A 15,649-nucleotide genomic window follows, 5' to 3' on the forward strand; every position below is an offset into this window, starting at 1 on the left:
TGCAGGACTTAAACGAAACAAGAAAAGACCTGAGCAACATAAAGTTAAAACAGCAGCCAACAACCACTGAAGAACCACCACCTGTCCCAGCAAGACCTGTCTGGATTCCAAAAGTCGGGGATCTAGTCAGAGAAAAGATCGCGGTAAAGAAGGAATTTGGGCCTTCTTACAGAAAAGCAGTTCCTGTCTTGTCCATCAACGGGACAAGATCAGTTGTACTACCGCCGCTTGCTGGTAAAAAGGAGAACCGGGTTGTATCCATCGACCTGGTAAAACCACAATCATGTGGCCGATAACAAATAGTAGGCCAAGTGGACTCCCGATAAGTAGTAGAACACCAAGATTTGCTACAAACACAGAGGTTCAATCTAAGAGGCTAATCACATTCGAAACGCCTACAGAACTACAACAAGGACTATGCAACAATGCAATGGAACTTAGACCTCTGAAAACCCAAATAAAAACATTTAGCAGAGACACACCAATCTATAATGAAGTAACAAACGAATATGCAAGAAACAGTAATCCTGAAGCAATTGGAACTATTGACAGAACTGCATCCGGCTACTTCATAAACTTCGATGATTCCTCTGAAGGCTTCACTGAATCAAAAACACAGCCATCAACAAAAACCTTTAAAGATAAAGTTAAAGTACTTTTGAAACAACTGAAAGAAACATATCTGATTTCTCCATGGATTGAATTTTGGGTGGGTTTTGGTGCATTTATCCTCATACTTTGGCTCATCATGGTACTAACTTTGGGACGCTTCATTGAGGGAAAATATGCTAAAATGGACACAGCAAGTCAGAAAATCAACTTGATCCTTAAACCACACACATCTTCACACGTCGAGAAAAGAGAACTTTCTTCAGTCAACTTCACAGCCAATCCTATACCGGGTGGGGTAGCCTGGGACAACACTGACTACGAAATTTATGGTCCGGTTGAAATCCTGAAATATCCACACCAAATTAAGATCTCGTTGAGTGACTTTGTAAAACCAAGCTCATTTGCTGATGATTGGGACTTTGAAAGTATAAATAATATGATGTCTGACTTAGTGATGTCTGCTAAATTTACCAAACATGATTATTTGCAGGGTTCGACAAATTATGATAGTATGTACTGTTATAACCACTATGGTAACCATTTTCTACATAGATCTGCACAACCTAGAAATGTTTTAAATTATAATCAATGGGAACATTGTGCAACCCCTCCAAAAGGAAGCTCAAGAACCGTTTATGACAAATATTCATACTTCTCAGGTTTTAACACAAGTAATGCTGAAACATTTTATTTCAAATTGTCAAATAAGACAGGGACAACGACCATGATAACAAACACGAAATTGATATATTCAGACTCATTCTTTGAACAAATGAATACTTTTGGTTTTGATTATTGGGACAAAAATGTTGAAGTAAAGAGTGTTTGGGGTACAAAAGAATGGCAAGTACAGGGTATAGAATCCTTGTTTAGAGCCTGCATGATCCCAGAACAAATTATATTTTTAAATGACACTGTTCAACAAACTACCTGTCTTGGCTTAGCCAAAATCAAAGACTTAAATAAACCGTCTATTCCAAAACCAACAATGAACAGCAATAGCTCTACAGATGAGGAGATAGACGTAAATTATGTATTAAACCAAAACAGAACACATCCTGATTGGAAACAGTGGTTGATCTGGCCCACAGATACTAATAACTGTCAAGACAGATTCCTGAACAAAACACAGGGGTTCAAAATGACCAGGCCAGACCCTAGATATTCCCAAAGACAACACCCAGGGATAATAACCACCTACAGTGTGGGCAAATTATGCCTTCAGTGGCTACAAAGTTCCACACTGGCAGAAATTAAGCAACACCTAACTTTACTTACTGATGGTGCTGACTTGCGTGATTTCATTATGGGACCGCGCAAACAGCGTCAGAAACGTTTCATAGCAGCCTCTGTATATGCAGCATACAACGAGGCCTGGAAGGTGACTCAAATTGAGACAGCAGAAAGTATACGGGAAATTGACCGTATTAATTTGGAAAAATCACTTTCTGTAGTGGACAATGGGTTAATGACTCTGTCCTCCAGAATTTTTTCTCTGGACAGCATTGTGTCTTCAGCAATCGACATAATATCGCAAGACTTACTGTTGTTACAACACGGTCAGTCTCAATTGCGTTCTATTGTACAGCTTGGCTGGACGTTACAAAATCTGCGTTCAGGCTATGTGCCTTGGCGTTTAATCAACACAACGTCACTATTCAATATCTTTAACCTTACTGATAAACAAATCAGTATGGCACAAAAGGGTGCTGATTATACAATCCTGAGCATTGAGAAACTCGAGAGATTACCAGTGACAATGTCAGAACGACCTGTCAGTGAATGGATAATACATGGGATAATTAATATTCCAATATCAACCTTCAGGTTTCAATACTGCCAAAAATATATACAGGCTGGCATGTACGAAAAATTGGGAAAAGGGTACATTAAAACAACATGGAACTTGCCCTATTCACATGCATGTGTCAGTAATAAAGGACAGAAAGTGTTTCTTAGTGGCAATAATTGTGCGATGTCACTAAGCGGTACACTTCTGTGTAATGGAATTAGTTTGCAAGGAGCCTGTGAAGGGAACTGAAATAACCTTTCATGTCACCAGCTAGGCACACCTGCAACAGAGATAGAACCATTCTTTCAAAGACTCTATAATGGGAGTTAAGTTCTAATTGTGGACCGCAGATGTTGTAGTCTTATGCCCGGGACTCCTTATCTCGTAACTACGACTGCGAAGGTCAAGTGCTGTGGACGCTTATTGTTCCCCAGCTCCCTTCCAGACAGGGAGGCAAGGGCATGGCCCAACTTGAAAATTACTTCTATTCGAGTAGATACTTTAAGCAGAATGAAAACAGTGCTTCTTCAGACGCCGACAAGGCTCACGTCATCAAAAGAAACGTATGATCTCCTAGTCGCAAGGACGACTGCAGAGATTCACTCATTATTATCAACTAATTCCCCCATACATTTCGCAGAAATCCTGAATGAAATCTTAAATATTTCTGATACCAGTGGAGTCTCAAAAGTATTTAAGACAGTATTTTCGATGGCATTAACACCATTCAAAGCCATACTGGGTATTTTTCCAGATTTCGTCCATTCGATTTTTGGCGGACTTCCCCTCATTTTGGGACTAATTGCAGGAATCCTATTCTTGGTCCTAATATTTCATTATGGCAAACCGTGTCACAGACAAAACACCTGCGACAAGGGAAGAAACAATCCTAGCCATTGGATACCGGGACCGGATATCAAAAATCCTGGGACTATCCCGGCTTAGAGACCTGAACATTACTTGGTTTCTATCATTTCGACCAATGTGGCATCGATGTGTTTTACCTGTATTAAGGTGCTTGCTATGCGGAGAAGAATGCGTGTTAGACACCTGTCTGACGCTACAATCGGATGCGCCAATGGATGCAGAAACATTGTTGAGTCCAATAAAGGCTCATGCTTTGTGCTGCCCTCAACGGCTACCAATCCTGATGACGGCATTCGTGGAAGCTTCACCACTACGATTAAGGGGTAGTGAAGTTCATGATGAAAGCAGCATTGATCAGGTACGACCTTCTGTCAGCAATACTAATCAAAATGTCAATGGAGACAATCATGCGCACGAATGCATGGTTACACCTTTTTCCGAGTTAGTGGAACTCTCCCAGGAAGCTGTTGACAACTTTTTCGAGAGTCTAAATGCAGAAATAGAGACTTTTGAGCAAGCTCGTACACGGCGTTCCCTGAATTTGGCCTTCAACTAGAAAAACAAAATACCATGAACAATTTTCCCTCCAGTTCACGGACAGCAATTTTTTCAGCAGCCCCAAAATATTTTTCGAATTTTTCGGGACACTTATCTTCTGCTTAAAGTAAGAACTATTCTTAGAGAACTAAAATTTCTAATTTTAGATAGTTTATAGACATTAGCTGCCCGCTGGTATGTTCATAATTATTTTATTCTGTGATGGGATGGTCTCGAACATTTTTTCTGTATTAAGAGCCATTTCATGTGTAAATTCTCATATACAAATTAGTGATAATGTATTGATATGCGTGATTACTTTAGCATTATTCTACAGCTTGAGTGCATATATTACATGTGACTGTTTTTTCCGTATATTTGATAATTTCAAAATGCATTTATGTATTTTGGGGCGGTAAGGTATACACGATACTCTACAGTATGTTTTACTATGCATAGATTCGTAAATATGTCCATAGTTAGCGTGGAGTGGGTGTGATGTATTCCTATAGGTTCTGTATCGATCCCCCTATTCCTGACCCTATTCTGGTTAACAAGTTAACTAGCAGCCATCCCATGAGTTAGAAAACCCCCATGATGCAGGAACCGTTATCTGATTAAGCCACACTACGGCACAGGAACGTGTTATCTGATTAGGTCATAACGCTTGCCATCTAATTAGACAAGCGATATTCCTCCAGCCCCTGATAAGGCATACGGAGTTCTCAAAACAAATCAAACCTATGACAGACCTGGGAAAAACCCTGCGGCCATTGTTTTGATTTCACCGAGAACTTCAGCAAAAGAATGTGCTAACGAGGTCGTATGACATCCTTATTGACGTATCTATGTCCATCCTTACGTCAATCTCGGCACCTTAAAGGTATAAATATTACCGATATTGCCCTATGCAAACACACGCGGTGGTGACGAGATCGGAGCAGCCAGACTTGCCGAAGCCCAGAGCAGAGCAGACCCCGCTGGCGCAGCCCCGCCTTCCTGACGCGCTGAGAACGAGAAGCTGCCTTTTCTCCTGCCGAGAAATCCAGCTCCGGCGCTTCCGGGTAGCCCTCGCAGGCAGCCTGGAATATCGAGACCAGAGACGAGAGATACCATCCCTCATTCATCCTATATTCCAGGTACAGAACTGAATAACCCCTTGCAGAGAATTCTTTAGTCAGTCACTTGGCAAAACAAACTTAACTTAAACTGCTACTTTCTATTCCCGCCCACGTATTAGGCTTAGGTCAGGTACACGGGGTAGGCGTAGTTAGAAACACCAGTTGAGTACGATTAGTCAAATGTATATGTGTATGTATTCATTTTATTCATTTTAAACCTTCATATGGCTTAGAAACCATATCAATGTTTTTACAGTATTATTTTATACTTCTGCTTTTAATATATGCACTTTACTTAACCATAAGTATTGCAATAATATCGATCCATTTCTCTTGTATGAGAAAAGAGACTGATCAATAAATAACATCTTTTATTGAACACGCCCGTCTCTTCCTTTTCTCTACAATCTGGTGAGACTAAGAATGCACGTACTGACTGAGTAAAATAAGTCGTCTTTTGTTTTCACACGACTCTAGAGATACACTCTTGATTAGGGGAGAGCAAAGTTGTCATGTTCTATGGTTGTCAGAAACTAAATCCCTTCTTGTCTATCCAGGGAGGTTCAACTCCTCCTTGCCTATTCGAGAAAGTTTCTAGTGAACTCTGAGCTAGCTGGCAAACCCAAAACTTTAAGTCTAATATCGACAGTGGTAGACCTAGTTAACGTCTGGTCTAGGCCTATACTATTGAAGGTATTATTCCAATGCGCAGAGCCTATTGGGATAATAGGAACTGCACTACAACGGATTCCCACATTGTATTCCCTAAAATCTTGTATTTCTGCTCATTGTCCTACCCCGATATTATTGCGACCCCTGGTAATGGCAATACCGAGGAGGGAAAATAAGGAACATTATTCTAGTCTACTCACAAGTCGCTTATTAGAAGCTTCCTGATTGTGAAAAAATATTTAGAAGTATGTTTTTTCAAGTGTTAGATATTACCATATATCCTAAACACGAAAGACTCGTTGCAATAGAATCAAGTCTCTTTTCTCTTAATTGTATTCAGTTGTTCCATGTTGCATTTATTAAGATGAAATATTAAATTGTCTTCCCTTTATCCTACGCAAATTCTTCTAGGAAAGGTGATAAAACAGAGCTGTTTTGGGATCTCACTGACTTTCCGATAATTAGACAAAGAAAATCTCAAATTCAAGAGGTGATGTCGCAAATCGAGTCCCATGTGCAAGATATACGAAAAGTTCTAAAGAATCCTTCTGCTACGTATGTTACTGTGTCCGGGCAAGAGGTAATGTAAACATCTCAAAACATAGATGTTTCTATATTAATCATTAAAGGTAAACTAAATAATACATGCAAATATACCCAAGTCTGGCTCATTACTGTATTACTTTAATATTTACTTTTAATATGCTTGTGCTGTCACATGGAACCAGAAAAACCCTCTGCCCTTACACCAATAGAGTAATGGCTGCTGCATTTTTTCCTAACATGGCCAAGAAAAGGCACGGATTTGATACAAAGTTGTGTTTTTTTTCTCCAAATTCTATTTTTTACCAGTGTGCAAGCAAAATATGTCAGCTCCTAGATCGAAAGGGTTTAAACCTTGTAGGTACTGTCACAAAAATGTATGAGACAGTTCCCATGCAGTATGTCTGTGGTGCCTAGGGTCAGAGCACAGCTCCAGGCCCTTTAACCGCAAGACACAGAGAACTGGATGTTGCCCAGCACTAGAAGATTTTGCGCCATAACCAATCGCAGCTTCCGCCCGCAGGTCTTCATTATATTTGACATCTTAGGTTTTCAGTCCAAAACGAAGCACAAGAAGTATAAGCTGGAATAGGCCCCTTCTCTCGACTCTTGAACTCCAAAGGGCATGAGGGTGTCAATGTCTCTCTCAGTCTCAAACTCCAGAAGAGCTGATTCCGAATTTGGTCCTGACGCAACCCTAATTTCTGGTTCCCTTTTGCGATGTTGCATGAAATACAGGCCTTCAGGGAGACCATGCTGTGCATATTTGGCACACTTTTGCTGCCTCTGTTGTGCCTTCGATCCCCAAGGATGCATAAAGGCATCCAGTTGGGATGCCACTGGTAAGTTTGTGCTCGGCACAGTCTGAACCCCTTGAACTCACTGCAAGGTCCACACACGCTTCTGTGCTGACTTCGTTCGGTTCCTCTGCCACTGCCTGCTCCGGTGCCAGATGAGAATCTATTACCTATAATTGTCTCCACTGCAAGCCGACTTCATCCCGACATTGACCGAAGGCGCGCTCTAATCCCACTGGAGCCCAGCATATAGCTAATCCTTCATGACTCTGATACCCTCCCTTTACCAAGTGACTGAGCTTATACTTTTCCACCAGCTATTTGTTTCAAATTCTCACAATAAGGACTATGATGAGGGGGACAGATTCACCCCACATTAAGTGGATAACAATTGGTATACCGAATTAGAGGATGCCAGTGGTCTGGACACCTCTCCAGTTCCTGGAATTGTCTCTCGCCATGATCCTGGCACAAAGGACAGTGTTTTTTTGCTATGGTCATGTCATGGGTTGCAGAGGTCCTTGACCTGCAGCTCTCTACACTATAGATCAAAAGAAACCACCTGATGGGGGGTTGTAATCCTGACCAGGCACCGACTGAACCTCTGTGGCCATTCAACAAGGCTTTGACCAGCATTTTCTTGAGCATTTGGACAAAGTCATGCTTTGGGCCTCCAGCCAGCAGACTGTAGCTTGCTGCCACACACCGGCACCATGCATTCCTGACTTCTTGACCCAACATCATATTGTAAGGAAGTCTAGTGGTTCAGCTGTCCACCAGCAGAAACAACACTAACTCCTTTCCTACGACGATTCCTGACCATGAGTCTAAACACATGGAGACCTTTGGCAAGTGCATGTTCATGCCTGCTAGTCTTGCTTTATGCTCAGTCAAAACCAGCTTCCTCCTGGACCACTACCATCATGCTTTGTAATGTGTGGTTAGTTAAATTCTTCTGTCAATTCCGGAGGATCTACTGGAATCTTTAGCCCAGATAATACAGGATGGCCATGATGCTGGAAAATCTTTTATTAGTTCTAGCCTCAAAACAACTGACTTCTTGGATCCGGCAATGGGCATAAGTGTGGTGCTTCGACACCATGCCTGGATACAATCTGCAGGTTTCTCTTGGGAAGTCCAGGTATCTTTAATGGATATTTAATTTGATTTATCTTGTCTCTTTGTCTTTGGTGAGAAAGTAGGTTTGACCCTTGAATGCTTTGAAGAAAGTCGTGCCACAATGCATTATTTGGGGATATCTGCCCCTACCAGGCAATTTACTGAACAGTTTTTTTCCCTTTTCTGGTTACATTAGGGGGTTTCAGTAATGCTAATGCCCGACCCTGTTGCGAGCACAGCGTCCTTCTGAACTATTTCATGACAGAAGCTGCGTCTCCCAGAGATAACTTGGAGGCCATTAGGGACAACATGCAGCTCAGTCCCCCTACCCCTCTTGCAACCACAACTGTAAAACCACTTTAGTGGGTCCTTTCTGACACACACACACCCTATGGGAGGCAGGACCAGACATTTCCTTCAAGAGTAGCAAGACATCACTTCAGACGCACAGGTCTTTCAACTTGTCAAGCGGGGCTTTCTACATCACTGCTCCTGTCACCTTTATCCGTACAACTGATGGACAAGTGTGTCTGTTTTGCAGAAGGAAGTGCAGGCCCCTTTGGTCAAAGCATCTATAAAGAGGGTTCCTGCCTTGGAAGTAGGAACTAGGTGTTACTCCCTCTACTTACTTTGGGCAGAGAAGGACCAAAGCCTTCATCCTATTTTAGATCTTCACCCTCTCAATGCCTTCCTACCTAAGGACAAATTCAAGATGTTCATGCCGGTCTAAGTTTCTTGTAACCAACATCCCAGAGATTGGATCGTAGAGTTGGATCCTGCAGGAAAAGAAGGTATTTCTATATTCCCGTCCTACAGACGTTATCTGCACGTTACGGTGGGCCAGGAACATTTTTAGTTTGTGGTGCTCGCCTTTGGCCTTACTAGTGCCCCTTAGGTGTTGGTGGTGGTTGCAGCACACCTTTGGAGTCCGGGTGCACCAGTCTACTTGTACCTCGACAACTGTCTGTTGAAGGCAAGCTCACCGCAGGCAGTCATAGCCCACCACCTGATGGTGGGGAACCTCCTTACACCTTTTGGGTAGACAATCAATGTGCTGAAGTCACACCTGACTCCTTCACATATGCTACTGGTCATCGATGCTATCCTGGATTTGAAGTAGTTTCATGCATTCCCCCTGGAGCGAGAGTCCAGGACATTCGTCTTTGATCCCGATGTTTCAGCCTTTGTCCTGGAATGTCAGTGAGGATGGGGTTGAGGCTGCTAGGACTATTGACCTCATTCATCCTGGTACCCTAGATGGCGCATGTTCACCCCATTCAGAGCTGATGGTGGTGACAGATGCATCAATACTGGGTTGGGGATGCCATCCTCTGAGAGAGATGGAGATTTGAGTACTCTGATCCCGAAGGAAAACCTGCCTCCACATCAGTTTGTTGGAGTTGTGGGCAATCTACGGTCGGATATTCCTAGAGTTGACAGTGTTAAGCTCTACAAATGATTGATTGATTCATCTGCTTGGCATTGAAAGTCTTCCTACAATCGATCAAGAGGAGGCTAGTACAGGGTCTCACAGACAACACAACTGCCATGTAGTACTGCAGCAAGCAGGATGCAGGGGGGTCTTGGATCCTGTGCCAAGAAGCTCTGCACCTGCAGAAGTGGCTTATGCACCAGGGTATTTCGTGAATTACCTGTGGGATTTCTAAATACCAGTGAAGGTGAGCTCAGGCGACGATGCCTAGCAGTTCACAAATGACAATTACAGCCGAAAGTTTCAAAGAGTGTTGTCGAGCAATGGGGAGAACCTTGGCTTGATCTTTTCACAGCCGCAGACAATGCACAATGTCCGCATTTCCCAAAAAGACTCTCTCTGAGATGCATTTCATACAGAGCTCTAGACTCTTGTATGACTTCCTGTCGCTACCCATTTTGGCTCATGTTCTGAAGATCATCATGAGCGACCTGGCAGATGTCATCCTGTTAGCTCCATCTTGGGCTTTGAGAGTGTATTCAGCATCCAGGCCTCCGCACTCTACGCCTCCATTTGTAGGGATTGAGCTGTGGCAGCTAGTGTCCTTCGAGCTTCCTTCTGAAGTAGTTGATGTTATTCTGACAGCCAGGCGCCCATCTATGAAATTGGTGCATGCAAGGTGCTGGGACAAGTTTGTGGCTTGGTGCAATACCTGTTAGATTGGCCCATTACAAGCCAAGCTATCTGAAATGTTTGTTTTGTCATTGTCCCAACAAAGACTTGCTTAGGGCACTGTTAAGGGCTATTTGTCTGAACTTTCATCTTCTGTTAGGTTGCCGGAACAAATTTCTTTAAGTCTCCTGCTGCAATGAGATTTCTTAAACGTCTGCTACATATGTTTCCTCCGAAGCCCTTGAATTTGTTTTCCACTTTTCTAATGTGCACCCCATTTGAACCAATGCACAGTGGTCTACAACGTCTCTTGACGCTGAACACGGTCTGCCTGGTCGTGATAACGTCAGCTTGTTGTTTAAAGGAGGTGGAGGCACTCTCGGTTCCTGTGTTACTACTTTTAGCAGTTTGAAAGAATGTTGCATTTCTGCCAAAAATATATCTGCTGAAAGTAGTATGACCGCTCCATGTTAGGCAGGCTATCACCTTCTGACTTTCTATGCTGCACCCTCACCCCTGAAAAGAGGAGGAGAAACTATACTATTTTAGCACCAAGAGAGCTCTCTTTTCACGTTGATCTAACCAGGGAACATCGGGAGGACGATGAACACAGTAGCAAAGAAAGGCAAGGCAGTGCAGAAAAGAACCTTCTCTAGTTGGATTGTCCACTGAATAAAAATCTCGTCTATGCTATTTAAGAATTGGCCACCTGAAATGCTCATTCCATTTGAGCCAAGGCTGCTTCTGCTGCGCTGACAAGCTGTGTGCCTCTCCTGGAAATCTGTCCGGCTTCTATGTGGGTATCAATGCACATGTTCTTTAAAAAAAATATATATATATCTTCTTTATTGAGTATTATCAAAAGAACAAAGAGCACTAACAATTGCCATTGATAACCACGTCACAGAAAGATCAAGTTTGCCGGTCACGAGCATAGCTGGATTAACATAGCACATGCAAGACAATAATCAAATAATCAGATACAGGGGCACAGGTGATTCATGTGGATCTGCGAAGCCGGGTACTGCTACAACATTCAAGCAAAACAGTTGGCAGAGTCCAAATCCCCCACAGTAGAGAAACCCCCCAGGGTCCAAAAACTCAGTAAGTAGTTTTTACCACTCCTCGATGTCATTCTCCGCCTTATTCTGTCTACACTTCCTCAATGGTACCTCCTTTACCACCTCCCATTGAGTTACATCTCCCATGCAGTGCTTAAAACTAGAACCCCCGTGCCCCATTCATGTGATTGCAACTCGCCACTTAGCCAGCAGCAACAGCATGTGTAGGAATTTAAACACCATTTTCTGGCCCGTTGGCCTACAACCTTCCCTCAGCAAGCAGATGGTCGGCTCCAGGGAACACAAGATGGGCACCGCCACCTGCGTCCTAGCCATCATTCTCACCCAGAACACCTATATCTGCGGGCACACCCAGGCGAGATGTAAAAAAGGAGCCAGCCGGTGATGGCAGTGGGAACGGTCGGTGGCTTGTTCTGATCCATTTTATGCAATAGCACGGGTGTTATGTATGGATGGTGCAGAAAATGAGTGAGTTTAAACCTGGCGTTAGCCGAAACAGATTTCACCAATTCACATATCCTCTCCCATAGTGCATTCCGAAGTTGTATTCCCAGGTCTTTATCCCAGGCCGCTCACGCGGGGAAGGGAGTGCGCATCCAATTAGCCATTATAGTTTTTATAGAATTAGGAAATCAAGTGGCAACCCTTTTCCAGGTCCAACAAGCCACAAAACGTGTGCAACGTGCTCAGGGCGACGGGGAACGATGGTCATATATTTTTAGGTCTCGACTACGCAGCGCGCATGCGCTGCATAGGAAAGAGACCTGTTGCCATCGATTGCCTTTTTCAGGCTAAAACGTGCAGGCGTTTTATTGCCTTCAATGGCAACGCGTGCACGTGTGGCGATTCCCTTGCGGGAGCGAGCGCCACCATATGGTAGCAATGATCGCTCCTGCAAGGGAATCGCGCAGGGCCCCCTCCTCCCCCTGCTGCCTCACAAGGTGCGTGCGCTTGTTAGTGATTCCTACTGCTCCTCGATTATGTTTTTCCCATAGTTTTTTATCTTTTTTCATTACTAGAAACAAAAGCAGCCTAGGCGCCTTGGTTACCAGGATGGGTTGTTTTGTAGCAGGTGCACAATGTTGTAGAGTCTTTTTGGTAGAATGTTTTGTTGATTATTAGTTTGCCTTCGCAGCAGAGAAAGACGGATTCTATTTCTTACTACAAACAAAGTATGCATAGGTGCCTCTGCTAGCTGACAGACTGTTTTACAGCGCTTCTGTTTTATTTTTAATTTTTTTAGAAATGGGTTGTTTTAAATTTGTTTGCTTCCACTTAAGCGTCAGATATTGCATTAGACGTCCCTAAATCAGCATTAAATTCATTTCAAACTTTCAATAAATTGTTATTATAGCTTACACAGTCCGCGATTGTGACACTGTGTTAATTAACTGCATAAAAGTAACTCTGACAGCATAACTTCAAAGTTACATTGATGGCTGACCTCCCTTGCTGCATTCATTAATTTATATATAATGCGTTATACCGCACTTCTGAATCTACAATACACAGAAAATATTTAAGAAATCCATCACCCAAACTTCCATGTTTACGTATATTTTTATTTTAAATACAAATGATGCAGCTTAGATGCCATGGGAAGTCACATCACTTATAGCAGGAGCACACCAACAGTGGATTTTTTTTTTTTTTTTTTACTGGCTTGACTATCTTCGTAGCTCACATCCTTTTGAACTGTGTTGTCCCTACATTTGCAATAGTTTGTTGATAGGGAAAGCCGTCCAGGCTACCTACGGTACACAGCCTTTGATTAGTGATACCCCTCACAGGAAGTCCGACTCCAGCCTGTAGTGCCTACTACTCATGCACAAAGAGGAGTGATCGCATTGCAATTAAGTGTGCTCAGGGTAGCCAGAAGGCTTTGTGTCACTCAAGGCTGCACTTCTGCCTGCAGCTCCACTCCTGGTCTCCCATTGCATCTACAAAATGCCAGTTCTCCAGGAAGTGTAATCAGCAGCTGCATGATAAAACACGTATTCATTGCATTTGCAAAGATGCCCTTTCACCCTCCCTACAGACATAAATGGTTTCATCTCCCGCCCTCCAGCCATTCAAATACATGCAATTCAGTTTCACTGTCAGCAGATTTGTTATAACTTCAATTTGGTGTTAATTCAAACAAGACCCATTCCATTGGATCCGACACTGCCAACTGTCAGAGCCGAGTTTACCAATGCGCACTCTGGCCCTGGGCACATAGAGAGCAGCCTCACCGAAGCCAGGAAGAAAGGCCCAATCCTCACTACCTCCAGCACCTGCATAAGGTCTTGCCAGTCCACACAGTCCTGTCCACTGTGTTGAAGGACTTAGCAATGTCAGTAGAAACAAGGGCAAGCTCTTTGGTCGGGCCTTCCACTTTGTGTGAAACTTGTGTTTACCTCTGACGGTCCATTGTAGTGTTAGGACTGGGGATGAACCCGCATTTGTCATTGTGTACTATTTGAGCAATCGCGGGGCATAACTGAAGGGACAACGTCTTCCAAAGTGCCTTTATGTCTGTATTAATCATAATGAGTAGTCTATAGGAGGACTGATCAACCCCGACTGGCTTCATAATCATAGAGATGCAACCCTCCCACATAGTCTCAGGGAGCACCCCTGTGGACTTGGCCTTTAGATAAACCTTCAAGAAGTGTTGAGTAAGAGAGGGGGCATTGTAAAACTCTTCAGGGAGGCCCTCCCCTCCCAGCGTCTATCCCCTGGGTAGCAGCCAAAGACCGCCCAGATCTTCCAATGTGAGATCCGCCTCGAGGACTAGGATCGTGGCCTCATCCAGCCGGGGTGCACTGGTGTGGTCAAATGCAGATATGCGTTCAGGGTCAGGAGGGCGGGGACTGCTATACACCTGCTCCAGATATGTCCTGAAGAGTTCTTGTATGCCCTTCTGTGTGTATACATCTCTGCCCTGAGGGCGTTTATGTGGAGTATGGGGAGTGGAGTAGTCTCTCAGCACAGGATCTAAGTCAGCAACCGCCCAGTGCTTTCTTCCTCCCTATAGTGGAGCTGATGGTAGAACCACAGCTTGTATTTGTTTAATATTGGGGAATAGCAAGTGAATTCCTTTGAACCAGGGTGGGTATCCCTGCAAATATCGCACAGGCCAAGCTGGGCAGGGAACTCCCTGAGGGAGGTAACGATGCTTGGGTGGTGCTTATAGAGCTCTCTGTTCATGATACATTCAAAGTCACCGGCCAAGAGAAACTGTCAGTCCAGTGCTAGCGAAAAAGACATCACACGATGTACAGAAAAACTGCCCATCCTCGATATTGGGTCAGTAGGTATAAGAAATTAGCATGTCTGTACCATCCAACCTAGCTTGAATCAACAAGTATCGCCTCTCTACATCTGCCTCCATGTACATGACTCCCAGAGCTATCCATATAAGGACGCCCCTAGCAAAGTTCGAGTAGGTGGCATAATAAAGTTGTCCCCTCCATTTTTTGGCCAACTTAGAGGCTTCTACATTTGAAACGTCGTCTCCTGCAAGCAGGCAATATCAGTAGCGTGTCTCTTAAGAAAGGACAGCACTCTGTAGTGTTTAAGAAAATTGCCCAAACCCCGCACATTCCAGGAGATTACATGTTGCAATCTTACCCATATTGAATGAATGATGCGCCCAGATACTGAAGTCTCCCCCCCGGGTGAACAGGTGACAGCGAACCACAGGTAAACATACGTGAAAAATGCACAACTCCCTTGGACAAGTATAACATAACCACTTCATCACACAAGCCCAGAAACTTAGATATGCCAGGACGTACTTCATCGGAACCCAACCCCCTACCCCCAAGACACCAACACGTGTCAACACAAGGCACGAAAGCCTCCGGCCACCCACTGACTTAGAAAGTACAAACCAAGCGCGGTCAAAGAAAAAACATAATTATGAACTAATTTCCCCCATTACAAGGGTGTCAGCCCCTGCCCCAGGAGACACCTAGAAACGTGCATGCAGCAAGCGGACCCCTAACCCCACGGCATCCAACAAAAGCAGTAGTAGGCATGACCTCACATACAGAGAAACCACCCCCCACATCGATCTACACTTAAACTTTCCATAACCCTTTAGGAAGTCTTGGTTTCATGAACATAGTCACCTCCTGGGGAAGGGGAGTTCGAGGCCCCTCAGCCGCAGGGGTGACAGTTAACAGAGTCTCCGGCATTGTCAATGGTGGGTCTTCCGGGCCCACAATGTGGGAAACACTCTGGGCCTGGGCCGTCTCCCCACCAACCGCCTATTGCAGGTATGGAAGGGATCCGTGGCAATCAGAGGGCACACAGGAATCCTGTCCAACATGGTCAACTAGGACCTCACATCCTCGGGCGCTCACAGAAATGAGACGTCCATGCTGCAATGAGACAGAGATTTGCCCTGTAGTTGG

General features: G+C 44.0%; 1 protein-coding gene across 2 annotated transcripts in view; it reads left to right on the forward strand.

The window, feature by feature from the left end:
* MSH3 (mutS homolog 3) overlaps positions 1 to 15,649 on the forward strand; it is a 1,953,894-nt gene that overhangs the window by 1,152,367 nt on the left and 785,878 nt on the right. For both annotated transcript variants that reach the window (XM_078675310.1, XM_078675311.1), the window contains exon 15: positions 6,013 to 6,181. In XM_078675310.1, coding sequence (XP_078531436.1) covers positions 6,013 to 6,181 — 169 coding nt within the window. The remainder of the gene's footprint in view (positions 1 to 6,012; positions 6,182 to 15,649) is intronic.

The sequence above is a fragment of the Lissotriton helveticus genome, chromosome 2_1, assembly GCF_964261635.1.
Source record: "Lissotriton helveticus chromosome 2_1, aLisHel1.1, whole genome shotgun sequence".
NCBI lineage: Eukaryota > Metazoa > Chordata > Amphibia > Caudata > Salamandridae > Lissotriton > Lissotriton helveticus.